This window comes from Nicotiana tabacum, chromosome 4, assembly GCF_000715075.1.
Source record: "Nicotiana tabacum cultivar K326 chromosome 4, ASM71507v2, whole genome shotgun sequence".
Classification (NCBI taxonomy): Eukaryota; Viridiplantae; Streptophyta; class Magnoliopsida; order Solanales; family Solanaceae; genus Nicotiana; species Nicotiana tabacum.
Genome location: NC_134083.1, coordinates 95,273,442 through 95,296,290, shown reverse-complemented (window position 1 = coordinate 95,296,290; position 22,849 = coordinate 95,273,442). Strand labels below are relative to the sequence as shown.

General features: G+C 34.3%; 1 protein-coding gene across 1 annotated transcript; it reads left to right on the top strand.

Annotated features, from left to right (window-relative positions):
* Positions 1 to 225: 225 nt before the first annotated feature.
* LOC107773205 (1-aminocyclopropane-1-carboxylate oxidase 3-like) lies at positions 226 to 10,915 on the top strand. The gene is made up of 2 exons (XM_075250965.1): positions 226 to 307; positions 10,152 to 10,915. Exons 1-2 carry the CDS (start codon positions 226 to 228, stop codon positions 10,898 to 10,900), a joined length of 831 nt encoding a protein of 276 aa, XP_075107066.1. The 3' UTR covers positions 10,901 to 10,915.
* The last annotated feature ends 11,934 nt before the right edge of the window (positions 10,916 to 22,849 follow it).

Genomic DNA, 22,849 nt, shown 5'->3' with positions numbered 1-22,849 from the left:
GTTTTGAATACAAACTCCCTATTTACTATCACATTAATGGCATACCAACCATTTACTTCGCTATGAAATATTTACTCTTCCAATACATGATCACTGATCATTCCATTTCGATTTTGTGAATGATAATGTAAAAACAAAAATTGTTATAGTAAAGAAGACCAATGTGATGAGTATCCTGCACAGTAAAAAAGAGCTAGAAAAATACAGAGAAAGAAAAGTAGAAAGATGGAGACTTTCCCAGTGGTTAACATGGAGTTGCTTCACACTGAACAAAGGGATGCAGCAATGGAGACAATAAAGGATGCTTGTGAGAACTGGGGCTTCTTTGAGGTGGTAAACCATGGGATCTATCATGATCTTCTGGACTGTCACGACCCAAAATCCAACTAGCCATGATGGCACCTAACCTCACCCGCTAGGTAAGCCAAATAATAAAATCTGATTCAATTAATATTTAACTAACTCTATTACGCTCCCTAAGGACTGGTAGTACAAATTATGAGCTTCTAAAATTTAAATTTACAAAGTTGGTGTGAAATAAAATACATCATCTGTTTGAAATATACATGAACAGATTAATAATTCTAAAGCTACTAAGAACAAGAGGCAGATGTGACTGGATCGCAGGTACATCTTCAATGCTAGCTCCCGCCATGCACAGCAACATCAACATCTAAAATCTGCATGCAAGGTGCAGAAGTGTAGTATGAGTACAACCGACCAAATGTACTTAATAAGTAACAAACCTAACCTTAGGTTGAAAATAGTGACGAGCTTATACCAAGGTCAGGGTCCACACCCATATCCAGTAACATCTCATAACAATAAACTTGAGGCAACACAAAGAATAACTCAATAATAAAATGCTCAGCTCGTTCATAGTTCCAGAAAAATAAACATTTTCTTTTCAAGTATAATAGTAAAACTCAATTCTTTTCACTGAAATCACCAAAATATGAGTAAGTCTAAAAACTGTGATTTTTCCTTAAAAAAAATCTTTCTTCCACAATAGGAAATTTCAGTTTCAAATGGCATGAGGAAATTACATCTCCATGCCTACATGTCAATGTGCATACCAATGCAATACAACATAGTGATAAAACCATATGCATACTCTTAGAGTATCAATTCACTCAGTCCTCCCAATCACTCAATCCTCTCAGTCACCCAGTTCTCTCAATCACTCAATCACTCAATCCTCACAGTCACTCAATCCTTCCAAATCACTCGGCACTCGCACTCAGTAGGTACATGCGCTTACTGGGGGGTATGTATAGAATCCGGAGGGGCTCCTTCAGTCCAAGCGTTATAACAAGCCAATCATGGCATAAATCAATAAAACATGTTGCAGGGTGCAGCCCGATCCTATAAACATCCTCAACATCAGGCCCTCAGCCTCACTCAGTCATCAATCTATCCAGTCTCTCGGGCTCGAAAATGTCATGAAAATCAGTCCAAAAATGATGATATGATGTATCAATAAATAACAACAGAGACTAAGATATGATATAAATGAATGAACGTGACTGAGTTACAAATTTCAATTTAAACAAATTCAACAACAATATGACATATGTGGGTCTCAATATTACTGGCATATAACCTCAGCATGATTTTAACATGATTCTCAACTCAAATTCCTTTAACATATGACAATACAAGGAAAATGCCAAGATTAGTTTACTATAAAATTCCACGGAATCAATTACGTCATAATTTCAACGGTGCACGCCCACACGCCCGTCACCTAGCATGTGCGTCACCTCCAACCAAATCACATAACACATATATTCAGGGTTCATACCCTCATATCCAAGTTTAGAAGTGTTACTTAGCTCAACAAGACGAACCAAACATCGAGCAAGCTAATCAATACTCAGAAAATTCCATTCTGCTCGTATCCACCTCTAAATGCCTTCTTGTCTCCTCAATTCAATGGCAACGATCCGAAACTGAAATTCACCCCTTAATGATACTACAATGATCTACTATACTAAGCAACTTCAATCTATAAGATCAACATCTAATGCAACCAACATTAGTAACCAATTCCATAGTTTTGACCATTTAGACAATGTACCAAACACCTAGTGGGCATACATTTATACATTTCTTAACCATAGAATTAGTTCTTCCAACTACCATCATTTACCAAATATTCATCCCACCATCATTCTTTAAAAACTTATAATCCTAACATCACATGTGTGACCAACCATTCTTACCCAACCAACAAAATTCCATCAAATAATCACTTTTCAATTTCTACAATGGGTATTCATTTAAATTGAGAATTTATGGCTTCCAATCACTATACTATGAGTTCCAATACTTGATTCATACTCATATTTCCATAATAAATCCATATATATATACATAATACTCTCACACCCAAGAATCATACTTTTTATGACTTACTTTTAATCCAAATCCCGAAATTGAAAACTAGGGTATGGAACCTTACCTCTTTGATGAAGAACTTGAGGGATTTTCTTGTTGGATTTCAAGGCTTGGACAAGAATTTGATGAACAAGACACTTCATCTACTTTATCTCTCTAGAACACTCTCACTTCTCTCTAAAATCATAAGATAATTGCCCCAAAATAAGCCCCAAAGCCTATTTATCAAAATAGAGTCGGTTATGAAAATAGAAAAATTAACCCTCCGAAATCAGGTCTGCGGTCGCATAATGGACCGCAGAATGGGTATGCGGGCCGCACAATTGATCGCAAAATTGGTGCCCAGAACTAAGCTGTTCTGGTCCATTCTGCGACCAGTTTTGCGGTCGCAGAAGCAATTTCGCGATCGCAGAATCGTATTTTTCCAGCCTTTGGTAATGTGGTCATAACTTCTTGTAGGAGTGTCCAAATGATGAACGGTTTGAAGAGTTAGAAACTAGACTCAAAGATCTTTTATTTTGTAATACACCATATAACACTTCGTATCATAAGAGTTATGATCATTTAAAGTTAGGTCTTGTGCGAACTCACTTGAAACTTTAGTCTATTATGAAATTTCCAACATGATTTGGACTTAGGGCTCTCCTTAGACCATAAACCATTATTAATGCACCTCATACATATATTATCATGATCAACTGATATCATTCATATAATAGTCCTTTTCTGCACCCAAAATAATATAATAAGCGCACATCAACTTTCTTAATAGCGCTTAAGTAGTTCGAATTTTTTTTTCCGGGGTGTTACATTCTCCCCCACTTAAGAACATTCGTCATGTTTTACAAGTCACTTATAATAATAGAGTTACCATCCATTTACCCGTAATCATTATGGATAGTCACTTATGACTACATGGGTCTTATACTTCCTTTCCAAAATCTCAACTTATTTATGGCCCTTAAAATTTGGCTATCTTTACAAATTCTTAAAAATTTCGGCAGAGTTTTCCCTATAACTGGGTCTATCCACCTGCCAGAGAATCACCAAAATCACCCTATCAACACATCCACAACTCGACAAAGCATCACAAGGTATATCAACAACACTAATCTCAACATTACATGCATTATATTATCAAGAGTGATATTCGGACATGAACTGCGCGTTTTTAAATCATAACACTTAGAAAGTACCTTTCAAATCAAAACCAATTGTTATACAATCAAGCGAAAATATTTTATTTCCACAATAATTTCGGCCTTCAAGGTGACCTTCCCGACTTACAGACTTTTCCATAACACATTAACGGAGGCAATCTCAACTCCCATACTAATCTAACAAGGATGACAAATAGATACCCCTTATAAGCTGATTATCCATTAACTTCACCTTCGCTAGCTTTCACCGGAACGATAGACAAAGGATTTTCATCTACCTCCTTAGACATAGACACATGAAACACCGGGTACACGGAGGACAATAATAGGGAGACATTATACTCATAGTTTGGAATATTCCCTTCATGATTTCATAAGGCATAATATGACTACACTTACTTTACCCTTTTTAGAAATTCACATAACATCCTCACGGAGAAACTATTGAAAATAACCCGTTCACTTTATTCAACTCTAAATATCTATGCCGAACACCCGAACTAAACCTTTGGCGACCTCCAACAATTACTCTAAGATGTTCTAGTATGAAAATGACCATAAACTTTTCTATCCAATATATATTTGATCACAGGGTGATGCTTCTTCTTTGACATGTTTGAACCTTCAAATCACTATTTTACCTTATCACGCATGCATACCCGAAGTGATCCCACGTCACCCTATCCCATATAGGCCTAATGACACCACATAATTGAAAATTACTAATTTAACCTTAGCCCATAAACTTTGGAATCCAATTTTCAACATCAAAAAACTTTTTTTCAAGACCCGAATTTCACATCTACACACTGTATAAATTTGAGCAAGTTGTATTAAGTTGTAACCATAACCTCAGATATAATCACACAACATACTATACAATTCGCATATTCGCAACACCATTCCCGATCATAGTAACTACTCAAAACCAACCAAGTACTAGTATTAAACCCCACTTTCCATAAAACCTCATTCCAAAACCTTTGTGCACTGCCGATGTTATTCTCCCAAATATACCGTAATCAAATTGGATAGTACTCATTCTAGGTCCAATGACCTCATCTCATTAAACCTAACCACTTTATTAATATTCAACCCCAACATTTCTAACCAACTCCTCAAATTTCGTGAAAAGAATAACCATAGGTGCATATGCTCAATTCCTCAAATACCCTACTCAATAATATTATAGCGTATAGAGGAAGGAAAGACAATTAAACCATATATGAGAAACATCACAGTTTAAAGCACAACAGTCGATTCCAAGCTTATTATAGCCCAAACGCAATCTGAGCATGGATAAAAAGCCCTCTAAAAAGTCCTCAATGAATTAACCATAATCCGTACTATTATCTAGTTAACTTGGCCACACCTTCATAGTCCGCGGCCCCAAACAATTTTCTTTTGAGAACTCCCAGTCCCCAAATCCACATAACACATGAACCGATATAGCCGATCCCAACTCCAACAATTGAATAACTAACACACCTTTCACGCCCGATCATCCATTAGGAATACTTCCATAATTCTTTCGTGCCACATAACAATAATTTGAATATCAGCAGTCTATCAATCAGGTAAGTATCGCAATACCAGTGAACATCCGTAAGTCAAAACACAATGTACCTTCTGAAATGCGCAATATTCTCAAGATTTACCGAGCAGTTATAACATTCATCTAAGTGTCTAAAACTGACCATGTTGTCCAAAATTCGTGACCTTCCATTCAAGACTGAACTGCCACCTTGCAAATGTAAGTCTTAATCACGCACAACACACCACATCTATCATTCCATCATGTGAAAGGCACGAGAATCTCATTATCAATTCTGAGTCACCATCAAATTACAAACCCGGTTAGTTAGAAACCTTCCATTTACTCCCTTCTAGGAGGAAATCATAATACACAACATGTTCCCCACACAGGTAGAAAATATCCGGTTCAAACCATCAAGAACACTTTGAAATCCATTCGCACATAACCAAGCTATCTGAATTGAATCTTTCTAACTCAACCAAGCCACACTTGTCGCCAAATCTTAGAGTATTGCCACGAAACACTCGTAAGGCCTCATTATAAGATATCCTAACTTAGAGCCACGCCGCCCTAAGGCCCATAAGCCATTGTATTCCTTATTAAGCACCCTATAAGTACCACTACTGAGACACCCACTCTGAAGAGACCTTATGTGAACTTAAAATTGTTCGTTTACCTTTCTTATACTGGAATGTAGAATCCATAGTCATACAGAATTACCGTGAGTCCCGATACCATCAAACACAAATCTCAGATTCTATCCATACACAAGTCCGAAAAAATTTTTAATTGCTATATATAAATCTCGGACCCATTAGAACTTTCTCATGAGTCACCCACTCGGCTCAAAATTAAAATGCACCACCCAAACGGGCCAAAAGACACATGCCCCATTAGCACAAAAACACTCAAAGAAATAACCACTGCCTTAACACTACTGGCCAAATTCATATTCCATGCACACTATATTTTTTGCAATTTACAACTTAATCATTCCATGATTTTTCATATTTTTGTAAGTGCATTATATCCCGTATTCAGGAAATTTCCTTACTCGAGTCATCCTCGATCTCAACCCATGTAGTCATAACTACTCCACAAGTATGTCTCGAACCAAAACTTAATTTAACCTATAGCCATAAAATCGAATTGTCAATAGTAGGCTCCCCCACTTGGCTCAAAGTCATAGATCAAAAAATTCAATAATTCACAATACCCATATTCAATTACTGCCCTAACACCGTAGTGAGATTTAACTAAATTCTTTCCAAGCTCATGCATCACAACCTATATGGTACCTCAAATTGTCTACTAAGCTCGCCTTCATTCTCGTGACGGTCAGGTCAACTTTCTTAATCAATTCAAATTCAAATCACAATACATCTGCCCTACTGGTAGAAAAGGAGATTCTCCACACAACATTATAAATATCACACCTCTGTAGTTTATTCCGCAGGTGATAACCCGCATGTTTAGTCTCAAACTGGCATCTTTCTATACCTTTTTTACTGCCATAACTCCTACGCAATAACTTAACCTTCATGAGTTTGAACTCATCAACAAGACACGAAAATTTAATTTGATCCACAATTACATCACGTGAAAGATCCTTCAACACATTCAGAATTCGAGACTCTGTGTCAAATCGAGACAGAAGTCAAATACCCAATAGTCCTTTTTTACATCTCAAGCAAATCGAGGCAAAAAAAAAAATTTGTCACTTTCAAACAATCTGAACACATCTCGCGGTCACAATATAATCATCATATGATCACCCAACAATTCATCGAGCCACAAATTTCACTCATAGGGACACTACTGGACATATGAGTCTAATTGTACAAGTTCACACAACTGAAACTACCGAGCCTAAGCTACGGTCTAATCCTGGCCTCAAGTCCTCTAGACTGGCCCATTACCAAAATACAAAATACACTTTTCGAACCTCGTTCATGGAATCATAAGCCAGTGATGCACAGCTGATACCGAGCGCTCACATGCGCACACGAATGTGTGGAAGGAATTCAAAGAGTTATGTCTCAAGTTGAATAAATTTTGCACGATAAGGAAACAAAGATGGGAAATTATCCTAAATGCCTTGTAGCTTCTTGAAGATAATATGGACGTCATCATACCGATCCGCAAGACTCTACTATACACTTGGTTATGACTTGTAGAACATATGAACCTAGATCTCTGATACCAACTTGTCACGGTCCAAAATCTAACTAGCCGTGATGGCACCTAACCTCACCCGCTAGGTAGGCCAAATAACAATAATTCGATTCAATTAATATTTAACTGACTCTAATATGCTCCCCATGGATTGGTAGTATAAATCATGAGCTTCTAAGATTTGAATTTACAAAGCTGGTGTGAAATAAAATACATTATCTGTTTGAAATATACATGAACAGATTAATAATTCTAAACCTACCAAGAACAAGAGGCAGTTGTGACTGGATCGCTGGTACATCTTCAATGTAATCTCCCGTCACGCACAGTAACATCAACATCCAAAATCTACATGCAAGGTGCAGAAGTGTAGTATGAGTACAACCAACCCCGTGTATTCAATAAGTAACAAACCTAACCTTAGGTTGAAAATAGTGACGAGCTTGTACCAAGGTCAGAGTCCACACCCATATCCAGTAACATCTCATAACAATAGAATTGAGGCAACACAAAGAATAACTCAATAATAAAATGCTCAGCTCGTTCACAGTTCCGGTAAAATAAACATTTTTTTTCAAGTATAGTAGTAAAACTCAATTCTTTTAACTGAAATCACCAAAATATGAGTAAGTCTAAAAACTGTGATTTTTCCCAAAAAAACAAATTTCTTCCACAATAGGAAATTTCATTTTCAAATGGCATGAGGAAAGTACATCTTCATGCCTACATGTCAATGTACATACCAATGCAATACAACATAGTGATAAAATCATATGCATACTCTCAGAGTATCAATTCACTCAGTCCTCCCAGTTACTCAATCCTCTCAGTCACTCAGTCCTTCCAATCACTCGGCACTCTCACTTAGTAGGTACATGCGCTCACTGGGGTGTGTATGGACTCCGGAGGGGCTCCTTTAGCCCAAGCGCAATAACAATCCAATCATGGCATAAATCAATAAAACATGATGCGGCATGCAGCCCGATCCCATAAACATCCTCACCATCAAGCCCTCGGCCTCACTCAGTCATCAATCTCTCCAGTTTCTCAGGCTCGAAAATGTCATGAAAATCAGCCCAAAAATGATGATATGGTGTATCAATAAATAATAACAGACACTGAGATATGATATAAATGACTGAACGTGACTGAGTTTCAAATTTTAATTTAAAACAATTCAACATCAATATGATATCTGTGGGTCTCAATAATACTGACATATAGCCTCAGCATGAATTTTAATATGATTCTCAACTCAAATTCCTTTAACATATGACAATACAAGGAAAATGCCAAGATTAGTTTACTATAAAATTCCACGGAATCAATTACGTCATAATTTCAACGGTGCACGCCCACACGCCCGTCACCTAGCATGTGCGTCACCTCCAACCAAATCACATAACACATATATTCAGGGTTCATACCCTCAGCTCCAAGTGTAGAAGTATTACTTACCTCAACAAGATGAACCCAACATCGAGCAAGCTAATCAATACTCAAGAAATTCCATTCCGTGCTTATCTGCCTCTAAATGCCTTCTTGTCTCCTGAATTCAATGCCAACGATATGAAACTGAAATTCACCCCTTAATGATATTACAACGATCTACTATACTAAGAAACTTCAATCTACAATATTAACATCCAATGGAACCAACATTAGTAACCAATTCCATAGTTTAGGCTATTTAGATAATTTACCAAACACCTAGTGGGCATACATTTATACATTTCTTAACCATAGAATTAGTTCTTTCAACTACCATCATTTACCAATAATTCATTCCACCATCATTATTTAACAACTTATAATCCTAACATCACACGTGTGACCAACCATTCTTACCCAACCAACAAAATTCCATCAAATAATCACTTTTCAATTTCTACGATGGGTATTTATTTAAATTGAGAATTTATGGCTTCCAATCATTATACCATGAGATTCAATATTTGATTAATACTCATATTTCCATAATAAATCCATGCATGTATAAATAGTACTCTCACGCCCAAGAATCATACTTTTTATGACCTACTTTTAATCTAAATCCCGAAATTGAAAACTAGGGTATGGAACCTTACCTCTTTGATGAAGAACTTGAGGGATTTTCTTGTTGGATTTCAAGGCTTGGACAAGAATTTGATGAACAAGACACTTCATCTACTTCCTCTCTCTAGAACACTCTTCACTTCTCTCTAAAATCTTCAGATAATTATCCCAAAATAAGCCTCAAAGCCTATTTATCAAAATGGGGTCGGGTTATAAAAATAAAAAAATTAACCCTCCGAAATCAGGTCTGCGGTTGCATAATGGACCGCCGAATGGGTATGCGGGCCGCACAATTGATCACAAAATCGGTGCCCAGAACTGGGCTGTTCTGGTCATTCTGCGACCAGTTTTGCGATCGCAAAAACAGTTTTGCGATCGCAAAAATAGTTTTGCGATCGCATAACGATTTTGCGATCGCAGAATTGGTCGCAGAATTGTATTTTTTTAGCCTTTGGTAATTTGGTCATAACTTCTTGTAGGAGTGTCAAAATGACAAACAGTTTAAGAGTTATAAACCAGACTCAAATATCTTTCATTTGATAGGTAATACACTATATAACACTTTGTATCATGAGAGTTATGATCATTTAAAGTTAGATCTTGTGCGAACTCACTTGAAACTTTAGTCTATTATGAAATTTGTAACTTGACTTAGACTTAGGGCTCTCCTTAGACCATAAACCATTCTTAATGCATCTCATACATATATTATCATGATCAATCGATATCATTCATATAATAGTCCTTTTCTGCACCCAAAATCATATATTTAGCGCACATCAACTTTCTTAATAGCGCTTAAGTACTTCGAATTTTTTTTCCAGGGTGTTTCATGGACACAATGGAGAAGTTGACAAAGGGGCACTACAACAAGTGTATGGAACAAAGGTTCAAGGAAATTGTGGCAAGTAAAGGGCTTGAAGCTATTCGGACTGAAATTAAGGATTTGGACTGGGAAAGCACTTTCTTCTTGAAACACCTTCCTCTTTCAAACATCTCACAACTTCCTGATCTTAAAGATGAATACAGAAAAATCATGAAGAAGTTTGCTGAAAAGCTAGAGAAACTAGCAGAGCAACTTTTGGACTTGCTCTGTGAAAATCTTGGACTGGAGCAAGGTTACCTGAAGAAAGCCTTTTATGGTTCAAAGGGTCCTATTTTTGGCACCAAAGTTAGCAACTACCCACCGTGTCCCAAGCCTGATTTGATTAAAGGCCTCAGGGCTCACACTGATGCTGGTGGAATCATCCTTCTATTCCAAGATGACAAAGTCAGTGGTCTCCAACTACTCAAAGATGACAAATGGATCGACGTTCCACCAATGTGCCACTCTATTGTCATCAACCTCAGCGACCAACTTGAGGTGATTACTAATGAAAAGTACAAGAGTGTGGAGCATAGGGTGATTGCCCAGCCTGATGGAAACAGAATGTCCATTGCTTCCTTCTATAACCCAGGGAGTGATGATCTCATCTATCCATCACCAGAATTGTTGGAGAAAGAGAACAAAGCCATTTATCCCAAGTTTGTTTTTGAGGACTATATGAAATTATATGCAGGTCTTAAATTCTAGGTTAAGGAGCCAAGGTTTGAAGCAATGAAGGTTGTGGAAACTGCTATCAACTCTGCCCCAATAGCTACTGTTTGATGGAGTATTAATTAGAAAACTGATTAATGAGAAGAAAATGGCTTAGTATTAAGATTACGGTGATGTAATAATGATTTGTGGGGGTACTTTTCTCTTTTTATGCAATTTGGGTTTTTTCATCTACTCTTGCTAGTACGACGTCTAAGAGGAGTTTATTGTGAAGTTCTCAAAAAAAGTTCCTTTTAACTAAAAAAAATGTGATGAAGATTGAAATTTCATAACATCAATAGTTTAACAGAAAATCAAAAGCACAACTACCATAACTAAAACAACATGAAAATAAAAGATAATAAAAGGATAAATCAACACAAACACATCCTAGAAACTAATCAATTTCAATCGGATTATGATCAGAAGTTCCTTCTCCCTTCACTTGAACATTGAAGACAACATACAGTGGTGCAACATCAACTAACACAAATTTGACAACGAAACCTCGCTTGACATAATTATCCAAAACAAAAAGTTTTCAGCCTACTTTGAACCTTCTTCGATCACCAATGCTCATAGATACAAGCCACTATTTGGAGGAAGATGCTTGTAGATTTTTCTTGGAATATACTAAAAAAAGAAAAACAAAAAATATTACTATTAAGTTTTTCGAAAAATATGAAACTGAAACAAGAAAATATATATACACAATACTGATGCATATATATTTTTTCTCGAGTTAAGGTATAAGAAACAAAAGTATTTTATGTAAAAAAATTCAGTTAGGATTAACTCAAGAAGTTATTGTAAAATTAAAAGAAATAAAGTTTAAAGGACATAATAATTTACCAGATTGTCGTAGTTGATGTATGAATCAGTCATAACCACTTCAAATGTTGGATGATTGTGTTCTTCATTATCACCAGTAGAAGAGTAAGATAGGGTTAGTCTGGTAGAGGGAGAGGCGTCCATAGTTAGGGTTTATAGGTGAGTGTGTTTTAGGTCTTTAGGGTTTGAGTATTTAAGACTATATATATGGGGCCAACCCAGTCCAAAAGAAAAATTTAAACACCCTCCTCAAAAATTTTGAATGTTAATTTTCCCTCTTAAGTTTTTTCTTAGTTCAATTTTGACAGCTTTGTATCCCATCGTTTAAGTGCTAATTAAATAGTATTTTAATGCTAATTCCATCATTTTTCATCCTAAATTTGAATCCTAAGTAGCAATTTTTATTATGAAATATAGATATACTTTGCATAGAGAGATCCCTTATAATAATCACGATCATGGGACATAGTAAGACTACCGAAAAAAAGAATCTTAATTTATTAGCCTAATAATTTAACCACCAAAGTTATTTACATTGTAGTTAGCCTAATGAATCCTCAATTTTAGTTAGCCTAAAGAATCCAGTCAGTGAACGAACAACCTATTATTGGTGCGACTATCTGGTTTGGTTTGAATAGAGTTGTTGTCGAAATTAATGATGTTAGTTGAATTGTATTAACTACTTCGGTTACCAAAATGGTATTGATAACTATAATTTTTGAATCCCCATGTAGATATTGAATCCTATTTACTAACAAAACTATTCTCATACCAACCATTTAATTTCTCAATAAAGCATTTACACCTCTTATTTACTCTTCCTAACTCTTTTCGAATTCAAGACTATTTTAGTCTTTTGATATCATTTAAAAAATGAAAAAAAAAAGATATAGTTATAACCAAAAACACATGAGAGCTGGATGAAATAGAAATTTGATATCATTCATAGTTCAATAGAAAATAAAAGTACACATACCATAACTGGATAAACTTAAAAATAAAAGCTAAAAAAAGGAAAAAACAACACTAACATAACCTAAAAACTAACTAATTTCAATCGAGTCTTCAGAAGTTCCTTGTCCTTTCACTTGCACTTTGAAGACAACAAACAATGGTGCAATTTCAACCAACTCAAATTTAACGACCCAACCCCGCTTGATATCATTCTCCACCACAAACCTTTTTCAGCCCTCTTAGAGCCTTCTTCGTTCACCAATGGTCAATTTTACAAACCACTCTTTGCCACCATATTGAAGAAGCGCGGTGTTATTTGTTTCAGGAAGATGTTTGTAGATTCGTTTTGGAATATGCTGCAAACAGAAGAAAAAACCATTTAGCCCAAACCCCCCATGATTGATGTATACCAGATAGCCAATTACCAAAAAATATTGGATTACCAGATAGTCATGATTGATGTATGAATCTTTCATAAGCACTTCAAATGTTAGATTATGCTCTTCCTCGTTATCATCAGAAGAGGAGTAAGATAGGCATCGTTTGGCAGAGCTGGGAGAGGATTCCATAGTTGGTTTTCTAGGGTTTGTGTAAGAGTGTGTGTTTATGTCTATAGGGTTGTGTGGGTGAATGTGTATATATACACGGCCAACCATTCAAAAAGGCATATTTAACCATAAAGTTTAGTAAAATGCAGATTTGGAACCTAATTAAAATGTGTATTTTGCATATTTAGTCCCCTTGTAATGTTAATTTTGACATCAATTGTTAGATTTGGTACCTAATTAGCAATTTAATTATGAAATATTAATGAATTAAGTGTCCCTGTGTAATGTTCATTTTGACCTCAATTGTTAAATTATTTAATTCAAACCATAATAATAAGTAGATATTAATAGTAACCATATAAGTCCATTGACTAAGTTTGTAGTCATATAACCTATGTTAATTACATCGTTGTGATTCATAGTTATATTGAACGTTTATATAATTTCATTCATTAAGGTCATATGTATCGGCCTATAGGTATTCATAGCAACCATATAAGTCCATTGACTAAGGTTATAGTATTTTTTTTGTGATTCATAGTTATATTGACCGTTTATATAATAGTCGTTTATATAATTTCATTCATTAAGGTCATACGTATCGGCCTATAGCAACCATATAAGTCCATTGACTAAGGATTTATTCATATGGCATGTGTTAATTACATTGTTGTGATTCATAGTTATATTGACTGTTTATATAATAGCCAATATATAATTTCATTCATTAAGGTCATACGTATCGGCCTATAGTTATTCATAGCAACCATATAAGTTCATTGACTAAGGTTATAGTAATATTTTGTGATTCATAGTTATATTGACCGTTTATATAATAGCCGTTTATATAATTTCATTCATTAGGTCATATGTATCGGCCTATAGCAACCATATAAGTCCATTGACTAAGGATTTATTCATATGGCCTATGTTAATTACATCATTGTGATTCATAGTTATATTGACCGTTTATATAATTTCATTCATTAAGGTCATACGTATCGGCCTATAGATAGATATTCATTGCAACCATATAAGTCCATTGACTAATGTTATAGTAATATTTTGTGATTCATAGTTATATTGACCGTTTATATAATAGTCGTTTATATAATTTCATTCATTAAGGTCATATGTATCAGCCTATAGCAACCATATAAGTCCATTGACTAAGGTTACAGTAATATTTTGTGATTCATAGCTATATTGACCGTTTATATAATTTCATTCATTAAGGTTATACGTATCTACCTATAGCAACCATATAAGTCCATTGACTAAGGATTTATTCATATGGCCAATGTTAATTACATCGTTGTGATTCATAGTTATATTGACCGTTTATATAGCCAATATATAATTTCATTCATTAAGGTCATGCGTATCGGCCTATAGTTATTCATAGCAACCATATAAGTCCATTGACTAAGGTTATAGTAATATTTTGTGATTCATAGTTATATTGACCGTTTATATAATAGTCGTTTATATAATTTCATTCTTTAAGTCCATACGTATCAGCCTATAGCAACCATATAAGTCCATTGACTAAGAATTTATTCATATGGCCTATGTTAATTACATCGTTGTGATTCATAGTTATATTGACCGTTGATATAATAGCCAATATATAATTTTATTCATTAAGGTCATACGTATCGGCCTATAGTTATTCATAGCAATTATATAAGTCCATAGACTAGGGTTATAGTAATATGGCCTATGCTAATTACATCGTTGTGATTCATAGTTATATTGACCGCTTATATAATAGCTATTTATATAATTTCATTCATTGAGGTCATACATATCGGCCTATAGTTATTCATAGCAACCATATAAGTCCATTGACTAAGGATTTATTCATATGGCTTATGTTAATTTCATCGTTGTGATTCATAGTTATATTGACCGTTTATATAATTTCATTCATTAAGGTCATACGTATCGGCCTATAGTTATTCATAAGTCCATTGACTAAGGTTATAGTCATATGGCCTATGTTATACATAGCCAATATATAATTTCATTCATTAAGGTCATATTGTCCGTTTATATAATAGTCAATATATAATTCTATATATTTTTTGTTGGTTAATCTTAATTATAATAAAAGGGAAAATATGATTAAATTTTAGGACTTAAATGTATTCTAGCTTCTTTATTAGGAGGGAAAACAAGATGACATTTTTGGACTAAAATGTCAAATAAAATTTTCGAAGGGAAAAGTAATAATACGATTGGAGGGAAATTAAAAGTTTTGACTCTTTATATATCTCTTAAACACAAGTTAAAGTGTTAAACAATATTTTTAACTCTCCAAACAAACTAGATACTCTAAACATGAATGCTAACAGATGGATTGAAGATGATTTCTATCCATGGTTTAGGATGAACGTGCCCAGATCGTATATTAAGTGTGATGATCTGGTAATTTTCTTTTAAAATTTTCATTATTTGATAACTATTGATTATCCCAACTAGCAATGAACCTTGAGCCCTATCGTTACATTATGTTCTTGCAGTTTCTTCCAAAGAGTATCTGTGACTATCTTCCTCCTATTTTCGGTTAAAATAATGCTTCTACATAATGGGAAGGATTGGCTTGTGACTCTCGCAGGTGGTATTTGGAGAAGACTCGTTAAGGAGTGAAAATAATTTGTTATCGACAATAATCTGAAGAAAGGGAATGTTCTTCTCTTTGAACTAGTTGAGGCTACATCAGGGGTTGCGATTTTCTTTGTTGAAGTGTAAGGAACACCTAATGCTTAGTTCGATATGTGCTTTTAGTTATATGTAAAGATTTCAAATGGATCAAAGTAGTATTATAAGAACATGTTTCTGGATTAATATGATTGTTCCATATGATATTGTTTGTGTTATTTCCAATGATTATTGTTATATTTATTTATTTTAAGAAGACTACTGGATTAAAAAAAAGCCTATTTAAACTGAAAATTATTTAATATATTTAGTGCATAATATGACTAAACTGGAACTGCAACTAAGATATTATTTAGCATACATCGTTTAGGCCAAGTCCCCCTTTTCTTTTCTTTCCTTTTACAACCAAGAACAAGACTGGGAAGCATATCTTTTAAAAGAAATCTAAAAATCGACATTAATTTGTTCATAGAGAAGTGGAAAAATCAACACGAAAAATCAAAAAGTGTATTAACCAATACAAAATTTTAGAGACCGGTCCGTTATTAATTAGAATTCAACCACCAAAACCTAAACCTAAAGAAGGGTCAAATAACCTTTACATGGATTACTCAAGTCTTCTAAGGTTAAGACTATGAGATAAAACCCACTCCTTCTACGTAATGGGAAGGAGTGGGTTGTGACTCTCGCAGGTGGTATTCGGAGAAGACTCGTTAAGGGGTGAAAATAATTTGTTGTCGACAATAATCTGAAGAAAAGGAATGTTCTTCTCTTTGAAATAGTTGAGGCTACATCAGGGGTTGCGATCTTCTTTGTTGAAGTGTAAGGAACACCTAATGCTTAGTTCGATATGTGCTTTTAGTTATATGTAAAGATTTCAAATGGATCAAAGTAGTATTATAAGAACATGTTTCTGGATTAATATGATTGTTCCATATAATATTGTTTGTGTTATGTCCAATGATTATTGTTATATTTATTTATTTTAAGAAGACTACTGGATTAAAAAAAAACCTATTTAAACTGGAAATTATTTAATATATTTAGTGCATAATATGACTAAACTGGAACTGCAACTAAGATATTATTTAGCATTCATCGTTTAGGCCAAGTCCCCCTTTTCTTTTCTTTCCTTTTACAACCAAGAACAAGACTGGGAAGCATATCTTTTAAAAGAAATCTAAAAGTCGACATTAATTTATTCATAGAGAAGTGGAAAAATCAACACGAAAAATCAAAAAGTGTATTAACCAATACAAAATTTTAGAGACCGGTCCATTATTAATTAGAATTCAACCAACAAAACCTAAACCTAAACCTAAAGAAGGGTCAAATAATCTTTACATGGATTACTCAAGTCTTCTAAGGTTTAGACTATGAGATAAAACTCGCTCCTTCTACGTAATGGGAAGGAGTGGGTTGTGACTCTCGCAGGTGGTATTCGGAGAAGACTCGTTAAGGGGTGGAAATAATTTATTGTCGACAATAATCTGAAGAAAGGGAATGTTCTTCTCTTTGAACTATTTGAGGCTACATCAGGGGTTGTGATCTTCTTTGTTGAAGTGTAAGGAACACCTAATACTTAGTTCGATATGTGCTTTTAGTTATATGTAAAGATTTCAAATGGATCAAAGTAGTATTATAAGAACATGTTTCTAGATTAATATGATTGTTCCATATAATATTGTTTGTATTATTTTCAATAATTATTGTTATATTTATTTATTTTGAGAAGACTACTGGATTAAAAAAAAGCCTATTTAAACTGAAAATTATTTAATATATTTAGTGCATAATATGACTAAACTGGAACTGCAACTAAGATATTATTTAGCATTCATCGTTTAGGCCAAGTCCCCCTTTTCTTTTCTTTCCTTTTACAAACAAGAACAAGACTGGGAAGCATATCTTTTAAAAGAAATCTAAAAATCGACATTAATTTGTTCATAGAGAAGTGGAAAAATCAACACGAAAAATCAAAAAGTGTATTAACCAATACAAAATTTTAGAGACCGGTCCGTTATTAATTAGAATTCAACCAACAAAACCTAAACCTAAACCTAAATGAAGCTAAACCAAAAGAGAACCAAAACCTAAACCTAAACCTAAAGAAGGGTCAAATAACCTTTACATGGATTACTCAAGTCTTCTAAGGTTAAGACTATGAGATAAAACCTATGAAGGGCACTGCCACTATATAGCAGAAGTTAAAAAAAATTAAAAATTATCCAAAATCTGTATAGGCGGATGGATAAAGACAAGCTTCTATAAGTAATTGTACTCGTGGAGGAGAGTAATTATTGCGTGGAGGAGTGTAATGGTGCATGGAGGAGTGAAATTGACTACTGGGAAGTGTAATGGTTGCATGGAGGAGTGGAATGGGCTACTGGAAAGTGTAATGTCCGCATGGAGGAGTGGAGGTGGCTACTGGGAAGTGTAATGGCCGCATTGGGTCTCTGCAAAGAGATTTTAAGTCCTACTGGGAAGTGGAATAGCTATTATAACTCTCCCTATATATTTTTCTCATATGATAAGTACCCTACATAAAACAAACAAACCGAAACTACTACTACATCTAAGCATAACGATGGATAAGACTCTGATCAAGAAAGTTGTTGAACAGTCACTCCATGGTTCATCCGTTAGTCATAATATTTTGTACCAAGATCTTAAGCGTGACTTTACTAAGCTGAAGCATGAGGTTAATGAATTGCTTGAGAGGGTGGTTCGTGACTCAAGCATTAATTACCTAAAAAGTGTCACGTTGGAGGAGCATCTGCTAACTTCAATTTATATCATGCTTGATGATATGCCCACATCATCCGTCCAGAATGGAGCTAAGAGCAATTCTATTATTTCTATCACTAGTGACACTGAATCTGCCTCCAAGACCACCAAGTCTCTTTCTGTGACCCAGAAGATTGAGTAGTCCATGCATTATGAAGTTTTCTCTCAAGTTGTCTTTTGCTTATTGTGATATTTTTCTAATAGTCTATGAAGTTGTCTACCCCTTATGGTGATGTTTTTATTGATCTTATTATGTTTTAGTGATGCTATGAAATCTATTATTAATGAAACTATATTATTATGTCTTTGAACCTTTTTTTGTTTTTTACTTAAATGATCGTTTGATTTCAGTTAACAAAACAGTTATATTGTCTTCAAAAGTGCAACTGTTCGTTTGATGCCTAATGCAATGAAAGAACTAAGAGTAGCATTTGTAAAGATTAATTAAGTCCTCTAAAGTTGGTCAATGTTTTGCCAAATTAAGATAACACATTGAACTTATGACACAAACATTGGACAGTAGGAAATTGTATTGTTAAGAAATATGTAAAAAAGTTGAGGATAGTTGAGAATAGAAGAAGTAATTATGAAGCAAACTTCCCAAGTTCTTGTCAAAAGAAGGAATTTTTTAGAGATGAATCAAACAGTGTCCAAAATCTGACATTACTATAATTTTCCATAATCAAACAAATATGAAAAGTTCATCTATCATTCCAGACAATGTCCAAAATCTGATGAATATCATGAATCAATGTAGTAAGGTTTAAAACAGGTGCAAAGTGAATCTAACGCTTATAACTACTTAACATCTAGTCAGTAGATGATAACATTTTGACACTTAGAACTAAACTTTTTATTTAAGATCCAACAATATAGATAAAACATTCAGTTCATAAGGGGAAAAATAGTTTTATTAAAAATCAAACTGAACATTTTTTTGATATCATCATCCATACAAATATTCCAGCTAACAACACAGATGAAATAACACCTGTTCCGTTGTCACCTTCAACCCCTACACCACTTTCATCTACAAACGAATTTGAAGATGGTTCTTCACTGTCAGCATTTCCTTCTTGGAATTCATTGAATGTTACTACGGCTTCATCATAAGATTGTCAGACTTAAAGATGCTTCCTTTGAAACCTATAACCATAGAAGCACACTCATACCAAGACTTGGATAATCCGGGCCTTTTACCACGAAATACTACATACACCTTCGATGCCGATATAGTATCAACTTGACAACTTTTTCTGAACTCATTGAACGTTTCTATGGCTTCATCATATGATTTGAAAGCCTTGAAGATGCTACCCTTGACACCAGTAACCATAGGATCACATTGATGCCAAGAGTTGTATAATCCAGGTCTCTTACCACAATATAGACTTTCGAAGCATTATTCCACTTCTCGTCCCCCATTCCTTAATCCAACCCTTAACTCTAAAAGAAAGATAAGAGATGAAGAAGGAGAAAACAAAGATAGAAAAATGGGGAGCTGAAAAAGCTTCTTAGGTGAAGCACTATATATTTAAGAGTTTAGGGTTAGAAAGTGACCAATGCAAGATGAGTATAGTAGTTTAATTTTATACATATTTCTTCTAGCATACTATATGTATATTTCAATGTATTTCATTTGGTATAGTATATGTATATGTGCATTGAGTTCTTTCTGGAAAATGATGTAACCATGCATGTGTATATGTGAAAGAAGTCTTGGGAAGGCAGAGGCGGATTCGGGATTCGAAGGTTGCGGATGCCACCATGTTATGCATACAGTATACATGTCAGTAGCTACAAAGACAGATTAGGAATAATGGGTCGGTTCGCTTAATTTTTGGTTAATTTGAATAAGCCCTTCATTCACAAAGCAAATAAGTTCGATTTTAGTTCAAACTTTTAACGATTAATTTAAACACATTCTAAATAAAAATGTAAAAGAAAAATAACATTTCATGAAAGAACGCCTCCAATATAAATATTTGCTTAAAGAGTAGCTTAACTACACTATATATTCTTTATTTGACTAGATTAATTTACTTGTATTGTTCTTTGTTTATTTTTCCATCTTAATTATTGAGTTATATGACAATTATTTTCAAAGAAAAACCTTCAACATTCAACCTATGATATTCGACTCAAAACGACTATCAATCAAGCCATTTAATTTTTTTCAAAACCCAATAGAAGATATTGCTCAAATTATATTCCAATATATAAATTAATATCATTTCATTAAAAATAAATAAAAAATTATATGCTAATTAAAATCAATTCAAATTACCTATAGAAAATAATTGTTCATAAAGTAAAGTATAATGATAGAAACAAAATGAGGACTGAAAGTTAAGAAAATGAAGAAGAGAGACTTAGCAAGTAATAAAAGGAAGAAAATGAGGGAAAGAGCAGAAAAAGAAGGAAAAGAGGTGAGGCGCTAGGGCTCAACTGAAAATAAAGAAAATCTTAATAAGTAGAAAAAATAAAAAATCAAAGGAGCTGCTCCAACAGGGAATCGAACTTGCATTCATGAGGCCAAAGAAAGCCTTCAAAGGGAAGGCTGAACCAATGGCACCCGCTTCCACTTTGTGACTTCTGGGTGTCACTCTATCCATATATACGTTACTTTACAGAGATATTATGTACATAGTAAGAATTTTAGCGAAGCAAGCGGATGTCGTGGTACCCCTACCTCATAAGATAGATCCGCCACTGTGGGAAGATAATGCAATTAAAATAATGAGAGAGAGTTGTTTGAAAAAATTGAATTAAAATAAAAATCTGCTAAAGGATAAAGATGGAAAATAAAAATGCACAATTATACATTATGTCCTCAAAAGCCGTGAGAAGTTACCATAATGCCCCATTAGGGACATTTGGGCCATTATTAGTGTGAACAAATATATTTTTCGAAAAAATAAGTCGGTTCTCTTTCTCTGCACATTCTCCCAAAACAGATAAGGTTACAGATTTGTATAGCTGCATCCAGAAAACCAGATGAATTTTTGTGTGAATAACTGATTCATTGATTCTTTTCCCCGCATGACAAGGCACAGTACTGCAAAACTCCAGCTTTCATGTAAGGGGCAGAGTATGCATGATTATTGTTAATTTGTGGTTATCTGCTTCATAGATTTTGCAGTTAGAAGTTATCTAGGGTCTCGATGGAGGCTTACAAATATCCAACTTCCCTAACAACGCAATTTTGACTAAGTGCCGGAAGAGTTCTTTGATGCATAAATCAATTGCCAGTATACCTGAATGATATTAATTATATACCATGCTCATGGAATGCAAATCATGATGCGAATGTCACACGGCCAACGGCTATGGGCATCTGAAGCAGTGAAGCTTACCATTAGACAAGCAAAGAAAAGTATTCTAACGCAACAAGGTTATTTAGAGGGTGGAAAGAAATTACTTGGTAAGGATACAAACGCTACTGTGATTCTACTTTTGAAATCTGATGTATCTCTCGGATGTATGTTCATATGGAAATGTGATTGTGTGTTTACATCCTTAAAGAAAGGATATGAGATTCCTTTCTAATTGGAAGACAAATGTATAAGATATTAACGTAATGGAGAGAGGAATGTGACATACTAAACTAAAGTGGCTAATAAATTTACATAGCCTAGTGATTAGAGATTACTGATTACAACTCAAACACTGGTGGCCTTGCAGCATTTTCGTACGGTATCAAATACTCAAATGAAGCAAGCGTCAAATTAAATAGATAAAGCGAAAGAGAAATTATCACATATACTTCAAGCCTAGTCTCGAAAGATTAATATTCGACAAATCTTAAATTAGGGGCATTTGTACGCATTTAAATTTTATCAGATTTGAATCCATAAAATAATTTAGACCATATTAAATTCACGCCAATAGTCCAAACAAATATTGTGACTAGTAAATTGAGCTAATAATTTAAAACCAATATATATGTGTTGGGCAAATCTATTAATTGGACTTACAAATTAAATGATAAGTCTACTTCATTAGCTCAAGGTCCAAACGATTATTAGCCCATCTTAAAGCCCAGGCTCATGCCACTTGTCAAGTGATGTGGCAATCCAAGTCAAAAGAACGAGCCAATAAAATCATGCCACGTGTCAAGTGATGTGACAATCCAAGCCAAATAAATGAGCCAATAAAATCA

Coding starts and splice junctions, on each gene's coding strand:
- LOC107773205 (XM_075250965.1), top strand. CDS start 226: ATGGAGACTTTCCCAGTGGTTAACATGGAGTTGCTTCACACTGAACAA. Junction 308..10,151: donor GGAGACAATAAAGGATGCTT/GTGAGAACTGGG, acceptor TTTTTTTTCCAG/GGTGTTTCATGGACACAATG.